This window comes from Cynoglossus semilaevis, chromosome 1 (genome assembly GCF_000523025.1).
Source record: "Cynoglossus semilaevis isolate Cse_v1.0 chromosome 1, Cse_v1.0, whole genome shotgun sequence".
Lineage (NCBI taxonomy): Eukaryota > Metazoa > Chordata > Actinopteri > Pleuronectiformes > Cynoglossidae > Cynoglossus > Cynoglossus semilaevis.
In genome coordinates, this window is record NC_024307.1 from 10,671,100 (window position 1) to 10,696,914 (window position 25,815).

At 39.4% G+C, this 25,815-nt stretch overlaps 1 protein-coding gene across 3 annotated transcripts in view; it reads left to right on the plus strand.

The window, feature by feature from the left end:
- Positions 1-25,815, plus strand: part of stxbp6 (syntaxin binding protein 6 (amisyn)) — an 83,487-nt gene that overhangs the window by 48,939 nt on the left and 8,733 nt on the right. Inside the window, exons 6-7 of one of the 3 annotated variants that reach the window (XM_008310109.3) lie at positions 1,114-1,241; positions 1,464-1,850. The exons of 1 other annotated variant lie outside the window; for it this stretch is intronic. In XM_008310109.3, coding sequence (XP_008308331.1) covers positions 1,114-1,200 — 87 coding nt within the window. In that variant the 3' untranslated portion in view covers positions 1,201-1,241; positions 1,464-1,850. Of the gene's footprint in view, positions 1-1,113; positions 2,619-25,815 lie in introns of those variants that run through there. One more of the 3 variants, XM_025060988.1, reaches the window with a different exon arrangement.

The following is a 25,815-nucleotide window of genomic DNA, read 5'->3' on the forward strand; positions in this document are numbered from 1 at the left end:
ATATTTTAAAAAATACATATTCAAATTATATTATTAAATATTTCTCAGCCGCAGCATGTAAACGGAAAGGTTTAGGTTTATACGCCCAAACAGTTTATTGCATATTCTTGAACATAACCTGTCGATGAAATTCAGTTTAGTTCCCTTTTTGACCACTGGGGGGCACTGTAACTCCAGCAGAGCAGCTGAATCCACCAGAACGTTTGGGTTCAGGACCAGACAGCGGAATCAGGTCTTCATTTTAGTGCCAACCCCCTAAAACTCACCCAGGATTTTTAAATCTGCAGAGTTGTCATTTCCCTCCCTCCCTCATCCCCCCTCTCTCTACCGCAATATGACTCTTTTCCCTCCCAACTCTTAAAGTAACTTGTTTATTTCTTACTTTTTCACTTACGTTCCTTTCCTCGTTGCCTTCCCTTTCCTTCCCTCCCTCCTCTCTCTGTGAACTGTCTGCCTCCATTCTTTTCTCTCCGGTCCAGTCGTGGTCGGTCTAATCCCTCTAATTCGGTCAATCTAATTTTCTGGACAGGATCACACTTCAGTACTGCTCCTCTACTCCACTCTGTCTCCCCCTCTTCACTCTGATTGTTGCCTTAATCTCTCGGGAGCCCACACTACACACACCCACTCATGGGGACAAATCTGATTGGCGCTAAACTGGTCTGAAGAGAGTTAATAAAATAGCTAATAGCAGCAGTACAACCAAAGACACGGAGCTAAGTTCAGTTGAGTTCAATTACTTTTCTAATATTTTATTATGACGTATAGAGTCATTGTCAGACTTCTTTAAATCCCGGGCAAGAAAGAGTGGCTTCATTTTTCTGCTTATGCCTGAGCAAAGTCCCATGAATGATTCAGTCTGTTAGCATGTTAGCATGAGCTGTTAATTATGATAAATTGTATTAATTCACACGTTTTTGAATTCGTTTGGGTTTTTTTTTTTAATGTGAAGCGGAACACATTTTTTTCACCTTATTTAAATGTGACTGCCTTTTTACAACAATGTTAGGTATGCGTACAATATACGTCAAGACAAGTTTGTATATTGTATAAGGTGTATATTGTATATTCAAATACGTATATCGTAGTATGATGGATGTGTTCTGGTTTCAGGCAGATTTCTCACTTATGCTCATTATTCCTTGCATGAGAAGCGGTGCATACATGTTGGAGGGATTACCAAAGTCTATTAACAGATAAGAAGGACAGTCTCGGAGTGGAAATCACTGGAGAAGCAGAATGTAGGTTAAACATTGTTTGTCTCAACTCCCTGCTTTTAATCACACTCACAGATAAGCTCAGTGTCCTTCACATCTCCCGTTTCAACACTTGCTAACGCTTTACTTATCTTTTCTATTTTCATCTCCAGGCTGCAGGAAATCTCTGCAGCGATTGGCAGATTTTTTTTTTTTTTTTAAATGTATCCACATGAAAAATGATCTTCTCTCCGTTCTTTCCTTTAGCCTCTTCTAACGGCTGGGCAAAGATGAGAGAGAAAGACGATATAAATGTAGAAGGGCAGGAACAGTGTCAGTGTCAGAGATAGGATTAGGGCCAAGTCGACCAGCTTTAGTCACAGGAGTTTCCAAATCAAGTGGACTGAAGGGGCCACACTCTTACACCATACTTCACTGTCTTTCTATGCCTGACTGTTGAAATAAATAGAAGTATAATGAACACATTTATCATTTTCCTAACTATTAATTTCTGAGGCGATTGCTAAAAAAGACTAACAGAGAAAATAAAGAAAAATGTATCCAGGTACCAAAAGAATTACAACCACAAGCAAGGCTTGGCAAAGTGATTCAGCAGAGTTTTAACTCTGTTACCGCTCCCTCACACAACCCAACCTGAAATTTAAGACAAGGCAGAACTGAACTGGGAATGTTTCACATTAAGCCAAGATTCTACCACCACACCATTTTAGTCCAGTTACCTGTAAAATAAACAAACAAACTAACCCTGTCACTTTACTCATGTTTTCCCTGCTCAATGTGAAACCTGGGCCTATTGAGTGGAACAAAATCACGATCACTCAGGAATTGAAGAAAGACACATGGAGATCTTCAACAGCTCTGAGTCTTTTTTGTTTGTTTATAGCCATGTGCTGCCACTTAATGAAAGGTTATTTATTGTTCTGTCTTTTAAGGACAAATTATTTGCAGTAAATAAATAATTTCCAGACCAATTAAGTGAATTTCGATCATTTTCCATGGTACACCTGATGAACTCACATGGTACACACAGTGGTTGGAATCATTGGGTTAGAATGATCATTGTTCTTGGGTTCTGAGTAGACAATCCAGCCAGCTACCTTGTTTGTGCAATTTCCATAAATTCAAAAGTGTGCTTGTGCTTTGCATTGCTTTTCTCCGGGGCTCTCCTCAGTTGCCTGGTGTCGTTTTTTTTCTTTTTTTTTCTCCACCGATAAGGTGTGGATGAGTTCACGATGACTGCAATGCAGCTGAAACAACAGCTACAGAGTTCAGACAGGAGGGAGGGTGGCTGCCTGTCATCCAGGTCTGTGTGAAGGTTTTGGGTTTTGACACCAGAATTCAGTTCTTTCTTTGTCTGGAACAGTAGAGAAACAGTACAAGACAGCATACAATTAAAGTGAACCCCCCCCCCCCCACAAAACATCTTAGACAATATACAGGTGGAGAATATTACAGTGATAAGAATGTACTTCATACAAACATGAACTACATCCACACACACACGTTTTTAGTATTTTCCACTGAGTACATCTTAGTTATCAGCTAACCCTGTTGTGTTCCATGTGAATAAGACAGGCAGGTGTTTTTCCACTCTGCTTTTATCCTTCAGTTCGGTTAATCTCTCACACCTCACTCTGGTCTTTAACACCTGGAGGAAAATGCTGTAGTTACAGCAGAGTGGGTCACGGAAAGGACTGGAATATAGCCCTGTATTAATAAGGTACACAAATGGCCACACGTCTGGGTGTTCTCCAGTACTCCGAAGTACTCTGGTGCCCCCTGTGGTCCAAAAACATAATAACAGCTTAATTGTTCACTATAAATTAACCAAAGGTGTGAATCTAGGTGTGAATGGTGGTTGCTTGTCCCTGTACCTCAGTTATTATCAACTGGCAGCCTGCAAACCATGCAATCTGGGCAGCAAAATGAACATTGAAAAATAATGTTAGACAAAATGTGACCCCCCACCCAAAGGTGTGAATCTAGGTGTGAATGGTGGTTGCTTGTCCCTGTACCTCAGTTATTATCAACTGGCAGCCTGCAAACCATGCAATCTGGGCAGCAAAATGAACATTGAAAAATAATAACACAAGATGTCTATCCAAAAAAAAATCTTGCCTTCCGAGATTTTGGTGACCCCTCCTTTACAGTATGTGGCCCTGTAATTGACTGGTGAGCTGACTAGGGTGGTCTCTGCTCCCAGCCACCGACTGCTGGGACTGGCCAGCAGGTTGGCCCTCTGACCCTGAAAAGGATTAAGTAGTAGAAGAGGAATACAGAGGTGCAATAAACATGATAAAGGGTCTGTATTTATTCCATTACACTCTCAAAGTCTGTACATTCATCTGAAGTGTTTCTGTTGGGAGTACCTTGGGGTTAAGTGGGGTTAACATCAAACCCCCTGACGTTCCAATCTGTGAAAGGCCTGAACCATAGAGTATGTATTTACAGTAAATAACAAGCAAAGAAAAATAATTAAAAATCAATAACCCAGACAGGATTGTTTTTTTAAATAAACATACTGTGTTAATAAATAAATACACATCATGACTAATTTTAACAGAATAGCTTACATTATAAGCATTCATTAACCTCATTAACCTCACAAGACCATAACGATGTTAGGATGCACAAATGACTTTAATTATCAGTAGATTATTAATTCTCTGCTTTTTTGGTAATTCCTTGATCAAACATATATCTCTCTGTAAATTGAAGTATTATTTACAAAACTGATGTCAAATTCAGTATCCTGTTCTACTGTACTGGTAGCTATAGCCATTTCTTATATACAGTCTATGGATATTCGACAGAGTTGTTTCGTACTCACATGCATGTAGATACGTATATAAAATATCTTACAGCATCTGATTGTTGTTGTTCTACTACTCTGCCTTTGGCTGTCACTCTACATTATATGACATTATAGAATTCCAGCAACTCCGTTGACTAAGTTGAGAGGACACTTGCATTCATAATTAAACACCCACTTGCAGACTGACTTCATTGTCATGCACGAACACGTGCACAAGCAAAGAAACTGGGTCCTGCTGCATGAAAAGTATGATCACGGTTCCACTCCGCAGTCTTTGTTTACTGGGGTTGAGTTTTTTTTTTTTCAGCCAGTCACAGGCTGCAAAAACAACTCATTTATTCAATACACAGAGGCATTTTTGAGAGTATGAAATATCTGTGTTTGTGAGCAGAGTTTGTGTTTATTGCTCTGTGACTGTGGAGCTGATTACACGCCCAGTGTTGGCACTGTTTCAGCCCAAGGAATGAGCTCCAAGTGCCTCATATTTTCTGAAAAATCATCCCTCTCCCTCTGCTTGGTGAGGAAAGTGAGATGTAAGTGTTTTGGTAAATGTCATTCCAGGGCATTTAATCAACGCTGGTCAGAATCACTGCAGTGCAGTGAATCAGTGCTGCCTGTTTGAATTTAAATTAAAAAAATATAAATTAAAATAAAATCTACTGTTTTTAATTTAAATAATTTCACATCATTTAACAGCATTAACCTGCAGCAGGTTTAATTTAATTGAGATGACATAATTTGTTCTAAATGACCTACAATAACTTTTTGTATTTAAACCGCGGTGGAAGTGCCCCCTACAATACACAAATTAGTTTTATAAAAACATTAGATTATTACTAATATTTTTTAAAAAAGTTTCGATCACTTGCTTCAGATTTCATTGCATTGTACACTGTGGAAATAATATTACAAAATTGACATTCTTTTGCCCTGCTGTAGCCATTCTTAGCGTCCCCCAGCGAGGATACGCCCCCTACCTTGTGCACCACTGGTTCAGAGTGTGGTTGGTACTGACTCTAGGTACATGGACATAGTCAGTCTTGTGGTACTATACTGTAGTCTATTCTGAAGCAGTCAGCTTGTGGTGTCTGAAAAAACACTGTAAATATTCAGGGTAAAACTGTGTATTCTGTGTGACTGGAAACAATATGTAACCTGAATATGAACTCAGAATAAACGGTAAACAAAATGGCAGAAAATAATTTCCCACCTCTGCTGCACGGCACATGTGATGAAATAGAGCATGAGCTTTTTTTCCCATTAGAATCATGTTACAGCCTCAAAGGGACAGGATGACAAGAATACATCACCTGTTCACAGCTGACGGGAAACCTCTTACGGTTCTGAGAGGTAATAAGAAAAAACCTGTGACTCAGAGGGGAGAAGAATCTCTGCAGAATGAAACTAGTGTCATGCACAAATTACAGAGGTCTTGATTTAAAGACCACCTTTTGTACCTTGACCCTTTGCCTCTCTGAGTCTGCAGAGTGAGATAGTGTGCACTCAGCACTTACCTGCCTCGTGCTGAGGGAGTCGGAGCAGAATAAAGATGCAGGAGGTGGGAGGAGCCAGGACTCTGGGGAGAAGCTGCAGAGGTTGGAGGGTCGGGGGGAGGCGGCACGGCTTCTGAGACCTGCTTTGATCTCCTGGTCAATGGTCTCACATCTTTACATTGTGATGTAATGTCCTTTTTTTTCTACAATACGTTGCATTGCGGCTCTCGTCGAAGAAATTCACCGGGGATACAAGTAGATTATTGTAAAACAATGAACAATGACACGCTGAGACTGCTGCATTTGTGACAAACTCACAGAAATACAATCAGTCCAGGTTTCTAGGCACTAAGCTGGTTTTCAGAACCTTAAAACCAGATTATTCTAGTAGTGTGTAAATTAATCCTGCAGATACTGATACAAACACAGGCTCATCTGAATCCTATAAACGGACTCCTAATGCTCCTAAATCTAATTACTAAACGAGTCATAATAAAATATATTATTTGATTATTGACCCTTGCTCTGCTGAATTATTATGTACAGTATGTAACTGATATATTATGTATATACTATGTACAGTATGTAACTGATATATTATTATGTATATAAATGTGTTTATATATATAAAATCATTTTGTACATTTTGAACACATTAACAAAAGGCAGAGTGACAGAGACTCTTCATCCAACAGTTTCACTATCCTTCCACTTGTCCTTGCTCTAACACACATTTGATACATTTATATACACACACTGTATATGTTATTTTCATATACTCCTGGAATGAGTATTTGTTTCACTGAAGCAATCCAAACCGAAAATACCATCTCAATGCCGTCAAGATAGAATTTTTTGATTTTTGTTATGTTAAGGAATTCTGATTTATCTAAATTAATCACGATTAATCTTGATTATTAATTAACAATTATCCTGTGATTAGTTGCTATAAACAAAGAAAAAAACCTATAGAGACTTAAAACTGTTGAAGAAGATCTTTGTGTTTTTCCTCAACTCCTGCACGTGTGTTAGTGTTGTGTTCAACTAAACAGGCCCACATTAAAAATAAATTGTGAGGAAATTGAAACTGGATGATTTTATTAAAAATACTTTAGAACAATTTTTGTTTGGTTGTTTGCTGTGGAATTTTCCAAATGAAAAAACGTTGCGGGACAGTGATTTAAGGCTCTTTAAAATTTTACTTAAACATAAAGTCAGTGTTTAATTCTGATATTTATACAGTACTGCATATATGGAACATGTAATTTCACATAAATGTATTTTATACAATATATTGTTCTTTGGGCTTTTCTTCTTCACTGTGTTCTTGTACTTGATGGTACAATGAACCATGGCTGCCACTGCCTTCATTTGTTGTGTTTACACTGTCTCACCAGAACATAATGCACTGCAGCCCATCAGTTGGTTTCCAGCGTGTCTCTCTTGGTCTGTTTATCTGTCTGTCTTCCCCTCAATGAACCTGTCAGTCTGCAGTAATGGAGGCTTCAGTCCTGACACTGCGATGGACAAACATGTCAGACCTGTCCGTCATTTTAACGGGAGAGCTGGTGTTTGAAATGTGTCCGACAGCTGCTTTGGAAAAGAAAACAAATCTGCTGTTTGTCCACGGGGACGAGGACTCATCAAAATATAGAGTGGTACGAGAAAACAGGCCTGGCTCAAACTGGACAAAAATGAAAAATCAAGTGCTGAGCCGTTTTGTTTGTGGGGTTAATTTCCTGTTGCCATGGAGATGATATCTTTGACAGGTCAGTACAATCAGATATAACCACGCTCCTTTCCAATTCTGACCAATCTTTGTCAAGCCTTGTGTCACATTTATTTTGGTCAAGTTTTTCAACCGTCAAAAATGAACAATTTGAAAATGGATGTAAACAGTACATTTTTAACTAAAGGTTTATGGAAACACGGCAAAAAAGCTGCAAAATAGATTCTAGTCTAGCTCGACCTGATTGTGTGCTTTACCAAAACTGGAAGAACATTTGCATTTAACTAGAGTTCAACAGAGACTCAATTTTTCTTGTGGGATTGATGCAGTAAAAAAAAAAAAAATATATACAATATAATATTAAATGATCTCCCCCACTCCCTTCACCCTTTTCTCCATCTTGAATCACTAACCTAAGAAAATGCTGCTCTCCCTCCTGTGTTTCTATTGGCCTCCATATTTTATCGCAACCTCACCCTCTCCTCATTCCTCCATCCCCTCCCCCCTGGAGGAGAGCGATACTGCTGATGCATCACCAGCACAGATAATTTGTTTAAATGACAGATTAGGAGGCTAACTCAATTTGTGTTCTATGCAGTGTGTAGTATCTGCTACCAAACTAATAAAAACCACCCCTCCCCCCCAACACCGCCTCTGCTTTGCATCTTTCTCTAAAGACCCTGCCCCCTTGCTTGTATCTCGCAGCAATAAGTCCACCAGTTCAATGATTATAGGAAGACGGAGGAGGAGGAGGGAGGTGGGAGGAGCAGTGTCTCCAGGGTTAGAACACGATTGCAGGCAGCGGCCACCAAGGCCTCCACATTAATTGAATTGCGAGGCCGGGGGAAGCTGCAAGGTTTGGCGAGGTGCTCATCGACACATTGATCTGCGCACGGGGGCTTCAGAAAATATGCCTCGCAGTCACAGCCAATCAATCAAACAATTAAGCCCCGGTCTCTGGCTGCCGCTGTTCCATTTAAGTCTAACCTCCCGGCTCCCTGCGCTGCACCCTCCAAATTAATTGCTTCTCACCACAGAATGAGCCCACCACCTCCGCCTGTCTGCTCCCTGCACCTGGGGGAAAAGGTAACAGTGAGTGTGCACTTTGCACAGTTGTCGTCTCAATAAAGCTCCTGTGAAACCTGTGAAAATAGAAAATCCATTCACTGTGGTATTTTTTGAAAAGAGCAGCTCAGTTGCACCTCCCCTCCCCTCAGGAACAAAACAATCAACACACTCTTGTTATTATTTAAGCAGTCTGTGGCCTTGTCATGAGAGGATGTCGGTTTAAATCCCAGCCCCGGTAGGACTATAGGATGTTGAGCAAGCAGCAACGTCCAGCCAACCTCTCCTCTGTGTCAGGTGATAACCACCGGTGTTAACGCTTTGGAGGGATGCAGCCAGGATTCTGGTTGTGTCTGTGATCGTCTACATCAGACTCCGCCCTCAGTGACTGGTGACACTAAAAGTGCTTCACTCCCCTCATTGTGTGTGTATTTGTGTGTGTTAATCCTGAGGACAGAGAGCCATAAATGGTGTCCAACATAAGTGTACCAAGAAAAGTACTAAAATACAAAAATATCTTGTATTTTGATTACAAATATAAGAGTGACGTCTTCAGAGTCTGGTCAAACTGCTTAACAGTCAGACTCTTGTCTCTCGATGACAGATGTGGACTGCGTGGTGGCCAGGTATTTTAGACAACAAAATGGCCTCCAAGTCAGTGATATTTTTACCCAGATGTAAAAATGACATGTAGTTGCACCAATTAGACATACCACAAAATCAACAATATTTGTTATTGATAGTTTTATTGATACCTGTTAGGATGGTAGACTGGTGAATATTAACACTGAGGACAACAGCGTCACTGACGTTTTCAAAGCAAATTCTCAACGTCTCCTCTGAGCCACCGTGAGGAGCACAGCCATGACTAAAATCCTACAACTCTATAGAATTATTGTTGCTGACATTTTGTCTTTCTGTCCCATCTATATTTTTTTGTCTATATTAATCACGATTTATCGTCCTTAATCCACATCTACCCTGTGATTTATCAGGTTCAAATTTGTAATCGTTTGACAGCTGCATTTTTTTTCACCCCCATTTCCACAGCCACTGTTGCACCACATAAATAAAAAATAACAGTGGGGATTGTCTGTACCTTCTCTCCTGCAGAAGGCTCCTCCTCCTCAGTTCTCCTTCTGCCTCCCTTTCATCCCCTCCTTTTACCCCCCCTGAGTCTTCCGTGGCAGTAAAGCCATGTCCTACAACAGCAGCAGCAGGAGGATTATTACTGGTTCATGTGTTCGTGACTGGAATTTTTTTTTAAAGCTGCACTCCTTCAGCCATATGGCGTTATCAATTTTGTTCACTATGGTTGAGCTTGTCACCTTAAGACTGCACGTCTCTGGCATGTTGCCCTAGCCAACATCTGTGGGGGGGGTGGAGGGGGTAGTAATGGATATTTAATGTTGCAGTTTCATCCAATCGCTCCTCCTCTTTCTCCCTGCCTCTCTTTCTCTCTGTCATCACTCTAGCTCTGGGTCTGTTTGATCTCTGAATATCTTCTGAAATCCTCTCGGTAGAATACACTTCCTGTCGCTCTTCTGTAGCAAACACCACCTAACTGTTAGTGCCTTCATCCTAGATAAATCAGAGACGTCGCCTTTTTAGGAACGCGTCCTTAATCTTTCTCCGAATGGCCACCTGGCCTGATTTGTGACCTTGAGGATGTGGGTCTGACGCTGGGATGAGCTGTAGGATGTCACACACACACACACACACACACATTTTAAGGCTTATATTGGACACTCCATTTGTTGCATGTCTGTCCTTGGGCTTTAACACACACAAATACACACACATTGTGGGAAGTGAAGGACTTTAAGTGTCACCAAAGAAAGATTGAGGGTGTGGAGGAGGAATTCTGTCACTGTAGGCGGAGTCTGACGTAAACGATCAATGACGTGGTCAGAATCCTGGCTGCAGTGACAATTTTTACCAATTGACCAACAATAAATAAAGTTTAAATATGAATTGAAAACATCAATAAAGTCAAAAATATTAATATGTTTTTGACATTTAGTCCCGGGCCGGATGTTGGACGTGTGTAGACTTGAAGAGGCCCCTAGGCCTGGAGTTTGAAACCATTGCTCTATACTACCATATGTAACACCATATGTATTTTTAACAGTCTGACTGGTAAAACACTTCATAACCTCATTACACAGTACACGTGTAATCATGATAATACTACTCCCATTCAGTCATAATGTTTAGTTTGCTTACTGAAGTCACTCAAATTGTATTTTTCTTTTATTTGACCTTTAGTTAACCAGGCAAGATGGACTGAGAACTGATGTATTTTCAATTAAAAATAATGAAATTATAAGTCATTCTTAAAGAATCAACAATAAAGATTACTCTCAAAAGCAAGGATGTTAAAAGATACAGTTGTATGAAGAATTCAAATCTGACCAGACTTTAATTCTCCAGGCAACCAGTGTTTGGTGAGTTTGTTTCAAACCTTCTTAGTGAAACTTTTTTCTGAACTTCTCAGCAGCTCCTTCCTTTCGTTCGTAGACCATTTGCACCTCACAGTATTAAATTTATCCCAGGACTCACAGCAGCTTCAAACAGCTGTGCTGCACTGATCTGATGCCAAGTCATTTTTAGCTCAGTGATATATTCTTTATCTGTTGGTTTTGGAGCTGGTCATTCCAGCCTCTGTGCAGAGGGGCTGAATATGAAGAGCTGTCAAGCACAAACAAATCACTGTCGTCCTCTTCATGCTTCACACAAATGGACTAACTCCTTGTCTCTCTGCACCCATCATCTCCTCCCACCTTTAATGACCTTTCAGATCTTCTGCAGTGTGTGTTCTTTATGCATCTACATATAGACAGTAAAGCCCGGCTGGGACTGTATTAACTTGGTGTAAAATGTGTCTTAGATTTGGCGGTTTCTCTGCTGTTAGCAAGCAACTTTAATAAGCATTTAAGTTATGTTGACTTCCTGGTGTCAATTTTTAAGGTAGTAGGAAGGGCTTCAGTATCAACTCTGGCCAGCAGGGTTTGCCAAAAATCAAACAAATCTCCTTACAGCGTTGGTATTTAAAATATGAAGAGTTGGCAGCCTGTTCACATTTGGTTCTAACTGATGTGATCATGATGTGTGCTCTGTCTGAAGAGAGGGTTTGCCTTTTACACGTCTGCTGTCTGGTCAAACAAACGTTGACAAGATGTTCCTACTTATCTCACACTCAAGAGATCATTGAGAGCCATTGATTTTCTAAATTAGTCTCCGTGTCTTGACTACATCAGTGGGAGAATACACTTAGAAAAGTACCTGATGGGGGAAGGAAATTTCATATTCTGCTCATTGTCTTTATTCTTTATTCTCGTGTCATTTATAGCAGCCGGAGGATAATTCATCGCCTGCTCTCAGCTCGTTCTCTGTCCTTTTGTGCAGCGTAGCCAGAACAAGAAGAAAATGGAAGTCGCTAATGGCTATCACACTTCCAATCTTCACTGGGCTAAAGAGAGGAGCTGCTTAATTACTTGTTGTAATGATCACCTCCAGCCTGCACTTTAGGCTCTGAGATATGCTGTGCACAGAGAGCCAGAACCAGAGAGAGAGAGTGTTTCCACATTCCCTTTACAACCTGCAGAAGCAGAACAGCCCCACCTGGACCTGCTTTACTTTATGTTCTCCTATTAAACGTATTCATGGGCCACAGATCAGGCTGCTAATTATACATGTATGCATGATTCTACACATACACTAAAGCTCACTAAGAGCCTTTTCGTTCCTTGTTTTATTTTCCCCTTGGATGTGTTTAGTTCAGTGAAGAGCAATTAGTGGTTTGAACAGAGTGTAACCTGTCAAGGACACACATGCATAAATGGCTCTGGGTTTACAACATAGATGACCCTACCTTTTTTTTTTTCAAGGTTTGTAGGTTGAGATTACAGGAAAACACCAAAAGGTTTTCACTGTTTGCAGATGACACGCTGATCTTTATATATATTTAAATAGATTCAAATGTTATCAAAATTTTAGGTAAATCAATGATCTTAGTTATAAATTCCTAGTACTTTATTCTTCTACAAAGTATGAGCATAATATATAATATATTATATATAATAATAAAGGAACAGGAAGTAGAGGTGGACTGCCTGATATTAGAGATCATTTCTAAGGCTAAGGGCTTGAAGCAGCGTAGCTTTATCTAGTTTTACACATAGTTGTCAGTAAATGTGTGTATATATGTAGGAGAGAAAAAAAAAACCTCTTGAGTTTTAGATTCCTACTCTGTGCTGACTGCTGACAGTGTGTGGAAGATTTCGGAGGAATCCCACAGGGATCCTATTAGGGACACTTTGACTTTTTGCTGAGGCTGCACTGCGGGCACACAGTGCACAGACACCGACCCATTCTTGATTGCGAGTGGAAAAGGGCTACCATCTTGTACATACATATATACTGCACAGTACAGTTCTGCTGCAGTACACTGACCTCAGCTGTTTTTGAACTTTCCACTTAAGAAATCTTCAGTCCCAGATGAAGCAAAACTTCATCTCAGTCTTAGCAGCTCATGCACTTACGTTCGGTCACTTTCTCATCAGAAAGGAAAGAGATTATTGATTCATTTCCTGTTTTGGCAGCAAACATATGATGGTTCCAACAGCCATACGATTAGCCTGTTGTCCCTGTTTAGCTACAGTAACTAAGATAAAGAGGTGTCGACTATTGAACTGTCTAAAGGGCACAGATTGATCAGGGTTAGCGGTTGTCAATAAACTACCCTCCTGATAATCAAAGGCAGATCGACGTGTGACTGTGGCCAAAATGCAAATGAAGACGCAACCTTGTTATTATGACGTAACAATTTAATCAAGCATGAAATACATGTTCATTGCTGTATTTTTGCAATATTTACTATGAATTAGTGCCAAAAGTTGAACCAGAAATCCAAAATTGAAACCCAGAGATATCTTAGGCTTAAATATCAAAGTACTTTTAGGACATGAATAACCACATACCACATGCACTGGCTCTGTAGGTCCTCCATGGAGCCTTTTCATGTGATACCTCTGGGTGTTTGGGAGGCAAAGAGTGGAATAATCTCTTCATCATATCTTTGACTTTTTTAAAAATGATTATTTCATCTTCAGCTCCAGACTCATTAAGGCAGATGCCACTTTAATTCCTTTAATGTTCAGGTCAGATGTCCAGCAGCCTCGGAGGAGGAGAACACTGTATAAGGCTCAGATTCACTCTCTGCAGCCCTAATATGGTCCCTGCTGTGAGGGGGAAATCAGCTCTGCAGCACTGATGCAGGAGGCGGTTCCTGCCAGTAAAAGTTTCCTGCGTTTTGCAGTGGATCCTCCTTGTTTCCGTTGTTTGTGGAGCTTGACATGTATTCAAACATGTCATTATTATCATAGTGCTTCATAATTTATTTTGTTAGGTACTATTGTATTTCATGATATGTTATTATACTGTATTTACACTATTAAAAAAAGAAACAAAATTGAGAAACACGCACTAAATCACTTTGTGCAGTGTATGATTTATATGATTTTCGGAGCAGACGGATGTTGATGTGTTTCTGTAGGTGTCAGAGCCTCCACACATGCCATGTCTGTGAAACGTTTTTGTTTCCTGTGCTTGGACAGGAATCATGCAAACAAACACAGATGAAGACTTATGTCAAATACAAACAATTACAGTGACAATACACATCCACCAGTGCTATCAGTGTCCACACAGCTGTAGCCATCGTGTGACAGTGAAAACAGATCATTACTCCAGTGTTTGTTTTGTCGAGGACTAAAAATGTCATATTCCGTGACCTTCATTTACAGCTAACTACACAGAAGGGTTCCCTTCGAAGAGGGGAGGGAGACGGCGGGGTGAAGGGAGGGACGTGGACTGATGTATTCCTTATTTCTTTGATTCTATTACAGAATGTAGGCGTAAACTAGTGCTTTATAAGTGGGTGTCTGTATGGAAGAATCACATTTATTGTAGTCATTAACACATATGTGACAACGAAGATGAATTTATTCATTTAATATCACAATGTATTGATTGTTTTTATTTTTTAAATTCCAGACTATACTTTGTATTTATGATTTTGTTTTTTTATTCCTATAGATTATAATGATTATAGCGTAGTTTTGTGTCATTGTTAATTTGAGTTCTCGGTTTACGTTCTACAGCGTTTTGTGATTACGTCGCCGTCTTCCATTAATTTATTAAAAAATTCTTGTTCCATCAATCTGACGTACGGCTTTAAAACTAATTTTACACAGGAACTAGTTGGCGGACGGAGCGGACGGATACGCCGTCATTTATGTCTTAGATCATGATGTAGCCACTGTGATAGCACAGGTGAGTGACTAAGTGCAGTATGGGAGTTCAGAAAAAAATCCGAGTGTCGCACCGTAAGAACGGAACTCTGATGGAAATTAAAGACCTCTTGTATTTTTCCTTGCTCAACGTGGGACAAGAGATTAAAATCAGCCAAATCTACAAACTCTCTGCGCACGACAAACGTCCATATTTTCAGTAAATAAAAACCTATGAAAACCCGTCTTTCCAGCGTTGGACAGTTGCACAGACATCATCAGATTTGCAGTGATCAAAACCCGGTCCATGTCTGCTCTGTCTGAAGTAAAAGGCAAAATAACATGTCACCAATGATTGACTGCTCAAATATTACCAGTCAGTTCTTTTACGTCTCATCTGAGACGAATGTCAAGTCAACATGCTGTACATTCTCACAGTGAATACAGTGCCTATCTGTCACAGCAGAAAGCCTCAGGTGTAGTGAAGTGAGAAACCTCACACCGTCAGGCAGCCGAGATTGATTCGATGATAGTGATCAGTCGATCGTAGCTGTTGTGTCGAGGGGGAAGTAACAGGATTCAGGACTGGGAGACAGAGAAGGAAGTGCTGCAAACGTGTTCTCGTGAGAACCTTCATTATGATGTGAGTTATGAGTCAGTCTGACAGAGAAGGTATTTCTTATTTTCCTCTAAGATACAACAAAGACACAGTGTTTCAGCAGTTGTGCAGGGCCGGCAGCTGAGACCGTTATCTAAGTAGAGTAATCCAGTTTCCCTGTCACCGGCCAGTGTTTCCTTCTGTGGACGTTGTCCAAGGAAATAATGATTGTTTCTGCTGGACAGTGTCCAGCCTGGAGAACAGAGCAGAACGCTCACCCCACTGGTCCCAGAAAAACAAGTGTATCAACACAGTTTCTGTCTCCTTTCAACACTATCATCTGGTACTGCAATTCACAGTTCTTTACCATTTCAGCTATATATATATATTAGATATTCCATTTTCAGAATAACAATGCAGTTTTAGAGAAACAGTTTTCACGTTTACTATTCACACACTAAATCTGACCTATCTCTACGTGAACACAGTCTCTCTGTTAATCAACATGAATGTCACAATGACATGGACTTAAAGGTCCTTCGTCTTACATGGATTATTTGTAGTATTTCATTGAACTAAAGTATACATATTATATAATATGATCAGGACTGTCAGAGGAGAATCACATGGTTCACATGTGATGCTAACGTGCTCCTGCAGTCGACACACAGAAACTGCAGCAGTGTAGCTCTTATGTGTCTGTACTGACTAATGTTCCAGGAGGCAGTGAGCTGTAGGGTTCATCGGTTCCTAGACATACAAATGTGTCATACGAGGTAAAGACTCCAGTTCTCCACAAGCATGTACTGCTAGTACACGTCCTTCAAGAGCAGAGCCATTGGCACGATAAGTCACGATAAAAAAAAAAGCATCACAGTAAATAAGACAGCCTTTGCATGCTTTTAGCATCGCATTTGACCTGGACAGGACTTAGCAATGGATTCAATGAAATTTGTACCTTTTTGCTCAAATTCTTATAAGAAATGTCTGACTTACTATTGTATTTGATTGAGTTGATATCACTCAGTTAGTCCCAATCTTTACACCCACAATGGTACATGTTTGGTGCAACATTTACTCTGTTGGGTATACATTCTTTCAGTCCTAGTTCCAGGATAAATTTATCTTTAGCAAGTACAACAAAGTCACCGATGTTTAAGCAACCATGCAGTTGAATTAAGCACACACGCTCCACTCACGGTCATCACTTGTTGTTTTTCCAATTTACATGCATATTTCAAGGCAATGAAAAATGTACACGCCTGTGTAAAGTAAAAAGCCCCGGAAACAACAGCCTAAAGTGATGGTTTAATATAAATGACTGTGAGTGCAGAGATTGGTGGAAAGTCACACAAAAGCATTTCCATGTGCTCGGGCCTTGTAAAGTTGGACAAACATCATAAAACACTTGCAGCTGAGTGGAATTAAATCATGACATTATGAATCATGGAGAACACAGTGCAGCTGGTACAACCAGGTCTACCAGAGTGTGGAGCTGGTTTACATGATGACTGTCAGCAGCCAACTGACACGTCCATGAAGTGGTCCACAATAATAAATGACTATTTAAGGACTATTATTCACATTAAATAATATTTATTATTTGTTTATTTGGAACATACTGTATGTATCAATATGTTTTTTATATTTTATCACATTATTAAAAATTACATATAGTGTGATATATTACACAGTAGAGAATTATTATTTTTTATACATGCATATAGTGTGATATATTACACAGTAGATATTGTTGTTGTTAACTCAAACATATTCATTACTATTATTATTGTTGTTGTTGTTAACTCAAACATATTTATTTATAAAATAATATAATGTTATAATATGTTTTAAAAGTTAACCTTCTATTCTTTAATAAATACATTATTATATTAAATTAATATATTTTACATTTTTATATTTTCATGGAGGCAATTGAGTTGTATTGAACTTTACTGTGTAGCTATTGTACATCTGTCTTGTTATCATTTGTACCACAGCAGCTCTATACTACACTACACTAAAACTCTGAGCGTCGCACTGAGAAAGAAAAGAGAATTCGAGAAATCACTCGTCAGTTCCTCCACCCGTTGGCTGCTCTGGCAGCATCTCTCCTGATTACTGTAACTTAGAGGAGCTTTTGAAGTGTCACCTTGTTGGCTCGACTCGTGCCCCCATCACATCGTGGAGGCAGTCGTACGCAGCTTTGAAGACCTGTGGAGTAGCATTGTGATTACATGCCAACGTGTTTAAGACTGAGGTCAGGCTGAAAAATACTATTTCAATTTCAGTTCCTGTATACAGCCATTACAATCAGGATCTGTGTTGGGCGGTTTTACTGCTGCTGTGCTATTTTACTGCAAACCCGGCAAATTTATCAAACCTTAGTAACGGGTTTGGAATGGCAGTAGGAAAATCAAAGAATATGTCCTGGACTTATAGCCTTAAAATCTCTTGTCTGGTTAAATGTCCTTCTGCCAGATGCACGTCATCAGCATCATGTTTGGATGAAGAATATTGACCGTGTGAGCTGTGTTTGATGGATGATGCTGTGGGTGGTTTGGTTCATCTGTTCTGTTTATCAGGCGTCCTCTGGTCTGTCTCTGTCCTGTTCGGTCTAAATGGTCATTGGTCAAGAATAATGACAAGTCCATTAGCCCTCATTTGGAACAGTACTCTGGGACTGTTCTGCATGTCTGAATTTTACTAAGAGGTGATTGAGTCATTGAGTTAGTCATTGAGGAAGGATGGACAGTGGGAGTTGGATTTACGTGGTTTATGTAGGACGGACTTTAAAAATCCTCATAAAATTCTTCTCTAACAGAAATTCACGAAAGCAGAGACGGAACAATCAGTTCCAAAGGACACACATATCTACAGTATTCTGAAGTTTTGTAAAATCTTAAAAAGAACAATCACTTTCAACGCCTCTGTGCCTGCACATCACACTAATCAACCTGCGTCAGAACAGCTGATCACAGGCAGAGGAAAAACACAATTACAGCCATGTCCAGGACCACGTAGTGAAACAACTTTTAGACGACATAACATAATAGCGCTGTCATGAGCTGCTGTGCAGTGTTCTAATGTTGTTGAATTCATTCATTGTGACGCCAAATAACAAAATCAACCAGCCGCCTTAATAACATATCAAGTGGAACCCACACCATGTTACAGTATTGTACACGTGTCAGTTATTTATTTATTTTCATTTTCAAACACTTCAACAGGGAGAATGTTCCAATTAAGTGGCCTAGTCGAGCGAAAACCTCATAACTGAAACTTAACTGTGCATGTAATCGAGTGAGAGTGTGTCATAAAACAGTAACAGACGTGCGCTTCCATGATTTAATATACGTATCAGGAGCCCGTTTTATAGCCCTTAAACACAGTTGCTACATTCTCTGTTTCACTCTTGATATTGTAAAAGTCAAGTAAGTGACTAGCATACTGGAAAGTTTTCAGGGGTGCAGAAACTGTCTTATTAAAAAAGTTGACATCATCCAAAAACAAAGACAGGAACATTTCTAAAAAGTAGTTCTAAATCATCACATATTAACCAACAGTAACTAAAGAATATTGTTACCAAAGAAGAGCTAATTGTTTTGAACACAGAAAAGGCTAAACATTAGCCAAATGCTAACTAAGATTAGGCTGAAATAAGCCTAAAGTTAGCAAGATATTAAATAACTACAGACTGCATGGTTTACAGAAACAACAGACAAAAACGTTAGCTAAGAAGAGCAAAGAAGCATGAGGGTTAGAATTTGACAAATTAAATAAACAAACGAAAATGATAAAATTAAAAAACAATTACCCCCCAAATAATGAAGTTACTGTATGTCTAAAATCAGTTAATTTGAACAATAAATAATTCAATATGCAATAAAAAGATTGTTTTTTTTAACATATCTTTCCTTGTCGTTCTCACACGGTTTGCGGGACTATTGGACATTTTTAGCCTTTCCGCCCTAATCCAACGCTCACATGCGTACAAACTGAAACTGCTTGTGGTGCATTCATGTAAAAGCTATCGATCGTCTTTCTCTTCAGTCCTCCCAGGATCAATAAGTGTCCAGGACAATGCATGTGAACACACAGCTGAAAATCAGGGTACGAGCCCTTTGACGTCTTAGTTTCTCCCTATTTTGCATCTGTTTTGCAAACAAAAGATGTAAATCAGTGGCGCTTACTAAGAATTGTGCAGCATTAGCTGTTTCCTTTTTAATGCAAACACGGAACGTGGTTAGCATGGTGTGCTAACCAGAAGCATTTGCAACAGTCATCACTAAGCCTCAGTTTGCAAACCTGGTCTGGGTATTATTTTATTTATTTATTTATTTTTTCTTTTGCTCCAAATTTATACTAACCTAAAATCAAAACTGCTCCATGTTGTCAATCCATTTTCTGTCTAATTTAATGGAATACTATATTATTACCATCAATGATTTTATTTTTTTAATTACATTGCATTAAGAACTGGTTATTCAATGATTTTATTTTTTTAATTACATTACAATTGCATTAAGAACTGGTTAGTCTGAGCAGCGCGGCATGGTTTATTAATAGCAACCTGCGTTAAGCCTGCGCTGCTTAATTTACTTCAACACGATTTCATTACTGCGTTCCATTAAATATTCATAGAATAAGAAGGAAAGGCAGTTGTAAGTAATTACTATGTTTGTTAATCCTGCGTGAGTCATTAGGAGAAGAAATGATTGACAGCTGTCAGGACAATAACTTCCACTTGTTTGTTTTTTTTTACACTAATTAAACAGTGCACGTGTTCATGTTACACTGATTTAATCCAGTGTATGTTTTATTTGCCTTACTGTGTTGGACCTGTGTATGTTTGTTCATCCATATGATGGTATTTAACATGTTGTATATTTACTTCAGCTGATGATCTTTCTGTTCGTGGGTTTTATGGTACTGTACGATCTACCTTATCGATTGTCCTTGTTGAAGGATCTACGGCGTATAGATCCTGTTAGCATTGGTAGAGTGGTATAATAAAATAAAAAGAATTTTAGCTCAGTTCTAATTTGACATTTCTTGTTTTTCATAAAAAGTGTTTGCCGAGTCAAACTGCAGGTTGGCTGCCAACTGTTAGCAAGACTAACAGTGCGTCTCAGGCAATCGATAGGTGGCAGCAATGCAATCCTTCTAGAAGCTCCCAGACAGCCCGACCTGGTGGCACATACTTATATTATATAGGTCGTAAATATTAAATTATAATATTTTAGTTTGTTTTGATGTTGCTGGAATCTTACCTAACTGCGCTGCCCCATGGACAGATGGGTGCTAAATACTATATTTTCCAGGGAGGCCATATTTAGCATGTATGTACTGTCAACATGGTTGTTGACTGTAATGTCAATGTAAAATTAATTTACTGTAGTTTGTCAGGCTTGTAGGTTAAATGTATTCAATGATTGACAGATATGACCTGAGAAACAGCATTAGCCTGAAAATCTGTTCCAAGTTGATGTTTTGGTTTCTACAGTAATTGTTTTCTGAATCATTCCTAGTTACAGTCAGGTTTTTGTGTTGAAAAAATTCTTCAACAAAAATAATTTGCTACTGATAAAGACATTTTTCTTTTTTAGTGAAATGTTAGCACTTCATAATGCTATTTTTTTAGCAAATGTAAGGAATTAAAAAGAAGCGCTAACATGTGATGTATATCATCTCCACAATGAATCTAAAAAAGATGGATATCTGGCGAAAAATCACACACATTTTTCTAGTCTTACGAATGTATTCACATAAATAATACTTCTTTTGTGTATATGTTAGAGGACAGATTATACAGAATCCACTAAGACTTGTATTGAAAATAGAAAAAAAAAGACAGGAAGCTGAAATAGGAGCCAGGGGAAACACAATGGTCTCACGGCACCTGCTGCAGCCTCAAAGACTGCTGTCGTCGCTCCTATCCCACAATACCCCTCTTCCTGTCGACACCGCACAGGAATGCTGCCACATGCAGCAGCAGGTGACGCCTCCACGGCTCATCATAATACCACACACATGCACAAATAGTAAACACGTGTGTGTGTGTGTGTGTGTGTTCTTGTGGGTTGAAGTGCATCAGTGTGACTCAGGTATCTTCAAAATTTAACATGCGTCCAACATGTGACACGGAGCTCCACACGAAGGTCTATTTTTAGCCGTTGGATGGAGGGACTTCTTTGTGGGTTTGTGCTTTTGCCTCTGTGATGTCATCGCACTGGTGCAATAAAAGTGATGTCAGCCTCATTTAATGAACCACAGACACGTTGGCCTCGACTTCCTGGCATCTCTGCTTCATTTGTAACAGGAATTCCCAGTTCATCTCACTGGTGACACATGTTCATAACATGCAACTGTGTGATTCATCGTAGCACAAAGCATTTAACAACTTTGAGAGAAAAACGAATGAAAAGACTTTAGGTGTAACGTACAGGAGCTCAGAGAGTTTAAATGAGCGAAATAAAATATTTTTGACTGCTTTTCCATTTTCCATGCAGCCTGCAGGGAGCTGATGGACAAATGTAGAGCGTGACTAATGTATGCAGAAGACGTGGTCGAAATTTTCACGTGCACGTTTGACTGAAAGGACCTGAAGCTGCTCTCAATAATGAAATCCTCCCAGATTCACACTTTACTCGTCATTTCTGTGATTATATGGAATTGTGCACGTTTCATTTTGTCCCATCCATCCATTCATTAATATCACATTAAATGTGAAACGCAAATTTTAAAATAAGCTGATTAATCGACATGCTGTTATTAAAATGTATTGAAGATGGATAAAAATGAAGCGACGCAGCCAGACATCGGTTTCTCGTCTCCAGTGACTTTAATTGATGCTCTCATTAATGCAGGGGTTTGATATTGATATACAGTTGGTGATTCTATTAGAGAGAAGGTATTTTCTGCACTTCGACCAACCAAAAGCCATCGTCATAATCTTACTTATATGGAAAGGAAAGGAAAGTGAACTACTTGTCACACAACGAAATGTGACCTCTGCATTTAACGTGTGTAAATGACTAAAGACTGTTGGAATACAGAAAAAATACAGAATATAGAAAAAAAGTCTACATTTTAATAGTATAAATGTTGACACCCTCAACACCTAGACAAATTTGAGTTCCGTTCCTACAGTGCATCGTAACTCAATCTTTCAATCTTTTCTGAACCCACATGCTGTACATAAGTACCTATGCTAACACAGTGGTAACACCATAGTCCAGGACATAAAGACATTAGATTAGTCTAACCAACCAAAGAAAGTCAATGCAGCAAAATCCAATGTATGGAGTACAACGGACCAATGTAAACAAAGCTGTCATCCACGTATAGTGACAAGTGATAACGTATTTGTCCGCTCAATGGTTGTAACAGTGTACACTGGGATGATGAAGTATAATAATACATTTATGGGAGCTGGTGACATAACCATGAAACGTCGTAGATCGAGCACCAGGAGGCAGCCTGTGGCCACATAACCATGAAACGTCGTAGATCGAGGACCAGAAGGCAGCCCGTGGTACCAGGAGGCAGCCTGTGGCCTAGTTAGTAGTTAGTAGTTAGTAGTTAGCAGTTAGCAGTTAGTAAATGCATAATTGCTGGTTAAACTCCCGGCCCCTGCACCAGAACTCCCCTGGTTTACCAAAAAGGTACGGTACATCCCATGTGTACTCTGAAATAGTTTTTCTTTTAATGTACAATTAAACAAGTTCACATCTTGTTAATTTGACCTTTGACCTGTTGGACTAAATCATTTACACAGAGGAAGGGGACATTGTGCCTTGGATCTTACCGTGATTTGAAGTTTGTGAGCAAATCTTATGATAATCTGCCAATCACACCCAAACATTCACGAAAAGAACGGTCACTTCTGATGCTAAGCTAATTTACCTTCAGTGTTTTTAATGAGATGGAATTTTCTATTCATGCTCATGGACGTTGTATGACAGAAGTTCTAAATCTTCCCTATAAACAAATGTGTGCTGAGGAAGAGCTATGATCTGGTCCATCATCAAATATTGACTCTAAAATATAAGTCTATAAACAAAAGCAGTTTTCCTGTCAGCTCTACACACACACACACACACACACACCCAAACACAAATCTAAAGCTGACAAGCTCAGCAGGACAGGGGCTTCTTCCTCTTCATCAGTTATTCACCAACGCAGCACACTTTTGCCAGCCCATCCTTTAGAGCAAACATTTATTCTCAGCATTCTTCAATTTCCCCCACAAAGCTCTTTTCACCGTCCACCGCCCGCTGCTCATACCATTCCATAAGCTGGTTTATATTGTTAACTGCTCAGATAGTGCTGAGGGGAGAGATGGGCGTAACTAAATATGTGCCTGGTCAGTGTCTATGAATGGACACGATTGACTCATGTATTTCACAATGTGTCCTCTGAAGGTCTTCATTTGTCAGCAGCAGCGAGCGAGGGAGGGGGGAAAGGTGATGCAAAAAGCTGTATACTTTTTGCCCGCGGGCTGAATTCGGCTCGCTGAACCGTCCAATCCGGCCTCGACTGGATTCCAAAATGAACGTCAAATAATCTTGTCCCCAACGTGTCTGTCCAGAAAAATGATGGCCCTCCGATAAATATAGTGACCCCTGGTGTACAGCTTCTATAATGGCCAACTTAAACAATACATTTTTTTCAAGGGAACAATTTTGTAAATTTTAAGAATGTAAAAAAACATAGTGCAAGAGTAGAATGACCTTAATGTCAAGATCGTGAACTAGCTCTTGTCTTAAAGCAGTGGTTTCCAACTTGCGGGGCAGGTCCCCCTTGTACTGATTTGTATTTTTTTTCCAACGTGTCTGTCCAGAAAAATGATGGTTCATTCTACCTGGTATCGAACCACTGATCTTCCTGTTGTAAGGTAAATGCACCAACCAGTGTTATCCTGTGTGAAGTTAGGACATTTACTTTGAAGCTGAGAGTTTCCACTCTCTACAGTACAAAGAAGTAAAATTCTGGATGAATTGCGACCCTGAAAGATGCAGCGTTGTTGTTGTTGTTCTTTTATTATAACGTCTTCCTTGTCATTTCCGTGATTACAGCTGTTTCTGTAGGTTCTGTAAATGACAGGAAAATGTTCTGTTCACAACACGAGACTCCCAAAAATGTGAAAACAATGGAGCGAAGACATTAGAGAGTTATTTCACAGAGCGACAGCTCCATTTGCAGTGGCTTCTCATCAGCCAAACTCACTCCATATAAATGAATGAATTGCTCCTCCTGTCATGAGTAGTAACTCTAACGACGTTGGTGCTCGTGTGCCTGCCAGTGGTTTGTCCTGGTGTGAAATGGAATTAACGTTGCGGCCTCATCGTTACGATGGCGGCGGAGTTAATAAGTGATAGTGGGGCATCTTCATGGCCCATTGGCGCCGTGGCCCACAGCAGAAGAATGAGGGCGGCATCATGGGTGATGATTTCCTCTAACGTGTTTTTGTCATGAGTTTTTCATCTGCCTACGACTTTGTAAACCAGAGCAGTCCATTAAATTTGTCAAATGACTTGAATTAGCCGACGTTAATAAAGACTGGGGAGCATTCAGCAGCTCTTCCTGTGTTCATCAGAAAACAAATGCACAGTGGGTTATAAATAGGCCAAACCTATAGAAACAGCTAACCTCTAGGTTCATCTTTAAGCCACATTTCAACGACTTTTGGGCTGTCCTTTAGCTATTTCTACAGAATTATGTCTGCCTCATTTAATTATTTTTACTTCAAAAAGTTTCAGGTTCATTCACTTTTTTGTTACATTTCCAGATACTGTTTCCATTTTCCCCTTTGAAATATATATTTGCAAAAAATTTAGAAAAATTAGCTAATTTTAAGACTTTTATTTTCTGATTGTTTTACCTGGGTTTTGGTAAATATTAATCCTTACTGCTTTTTGTTTGGTTTAGATTTTTAGTTTTTTGTTTCTGGTGAAAATCTATTGCTTATCTTAATTTAAAATATTGGAGTTTTTTTTTTCTCAAACAACCGTATTTGCTAATCTGTTCAACATGGGGTCCTGTGTTTTATTTATTCAGGTTTTAGATTTAAAAAGTTTATATTTTATACAATAAGTTCTTTTTTTTTTTTACCTTTTCTATTCGTCAGGTCTGGCCACAGTGATGCTCTTCCAGGTGAAAACTTTTGCACGTTCCAAATTTTGAATTAAAAAATTGTACCTATGTACATGGAGGTGCAGTTGGCCCCTGAGTCACCCTCACATATCACCCCATGGTGTTGTTTTCTTAATAATGCTTTGATCTTGTGCTGTAAAAGTGAGACACAAAAGTTACGGAGCTCCCGTTCTCGCTGTAGCTCTAGACCTAACAAACACCTGTGGGTTTTAGTGATACATACTGTTATTTTCACTAAACCAGCTCAGACCAGTCAACGAATACTCAGGGACACAACAATAATATCAGCTGATGCTCAGTTCCTGTATAACATGTAATAAAATTCTGTTCCACCGTATAAATCCAGAGGAGTAACGACTGGAGTTTCTATTGAACGGTCAACAGCGGGGAGCGAGTATCATAAATCAAAAATGTAGTGAAAATACACAAGTGTTCACAGTATACACA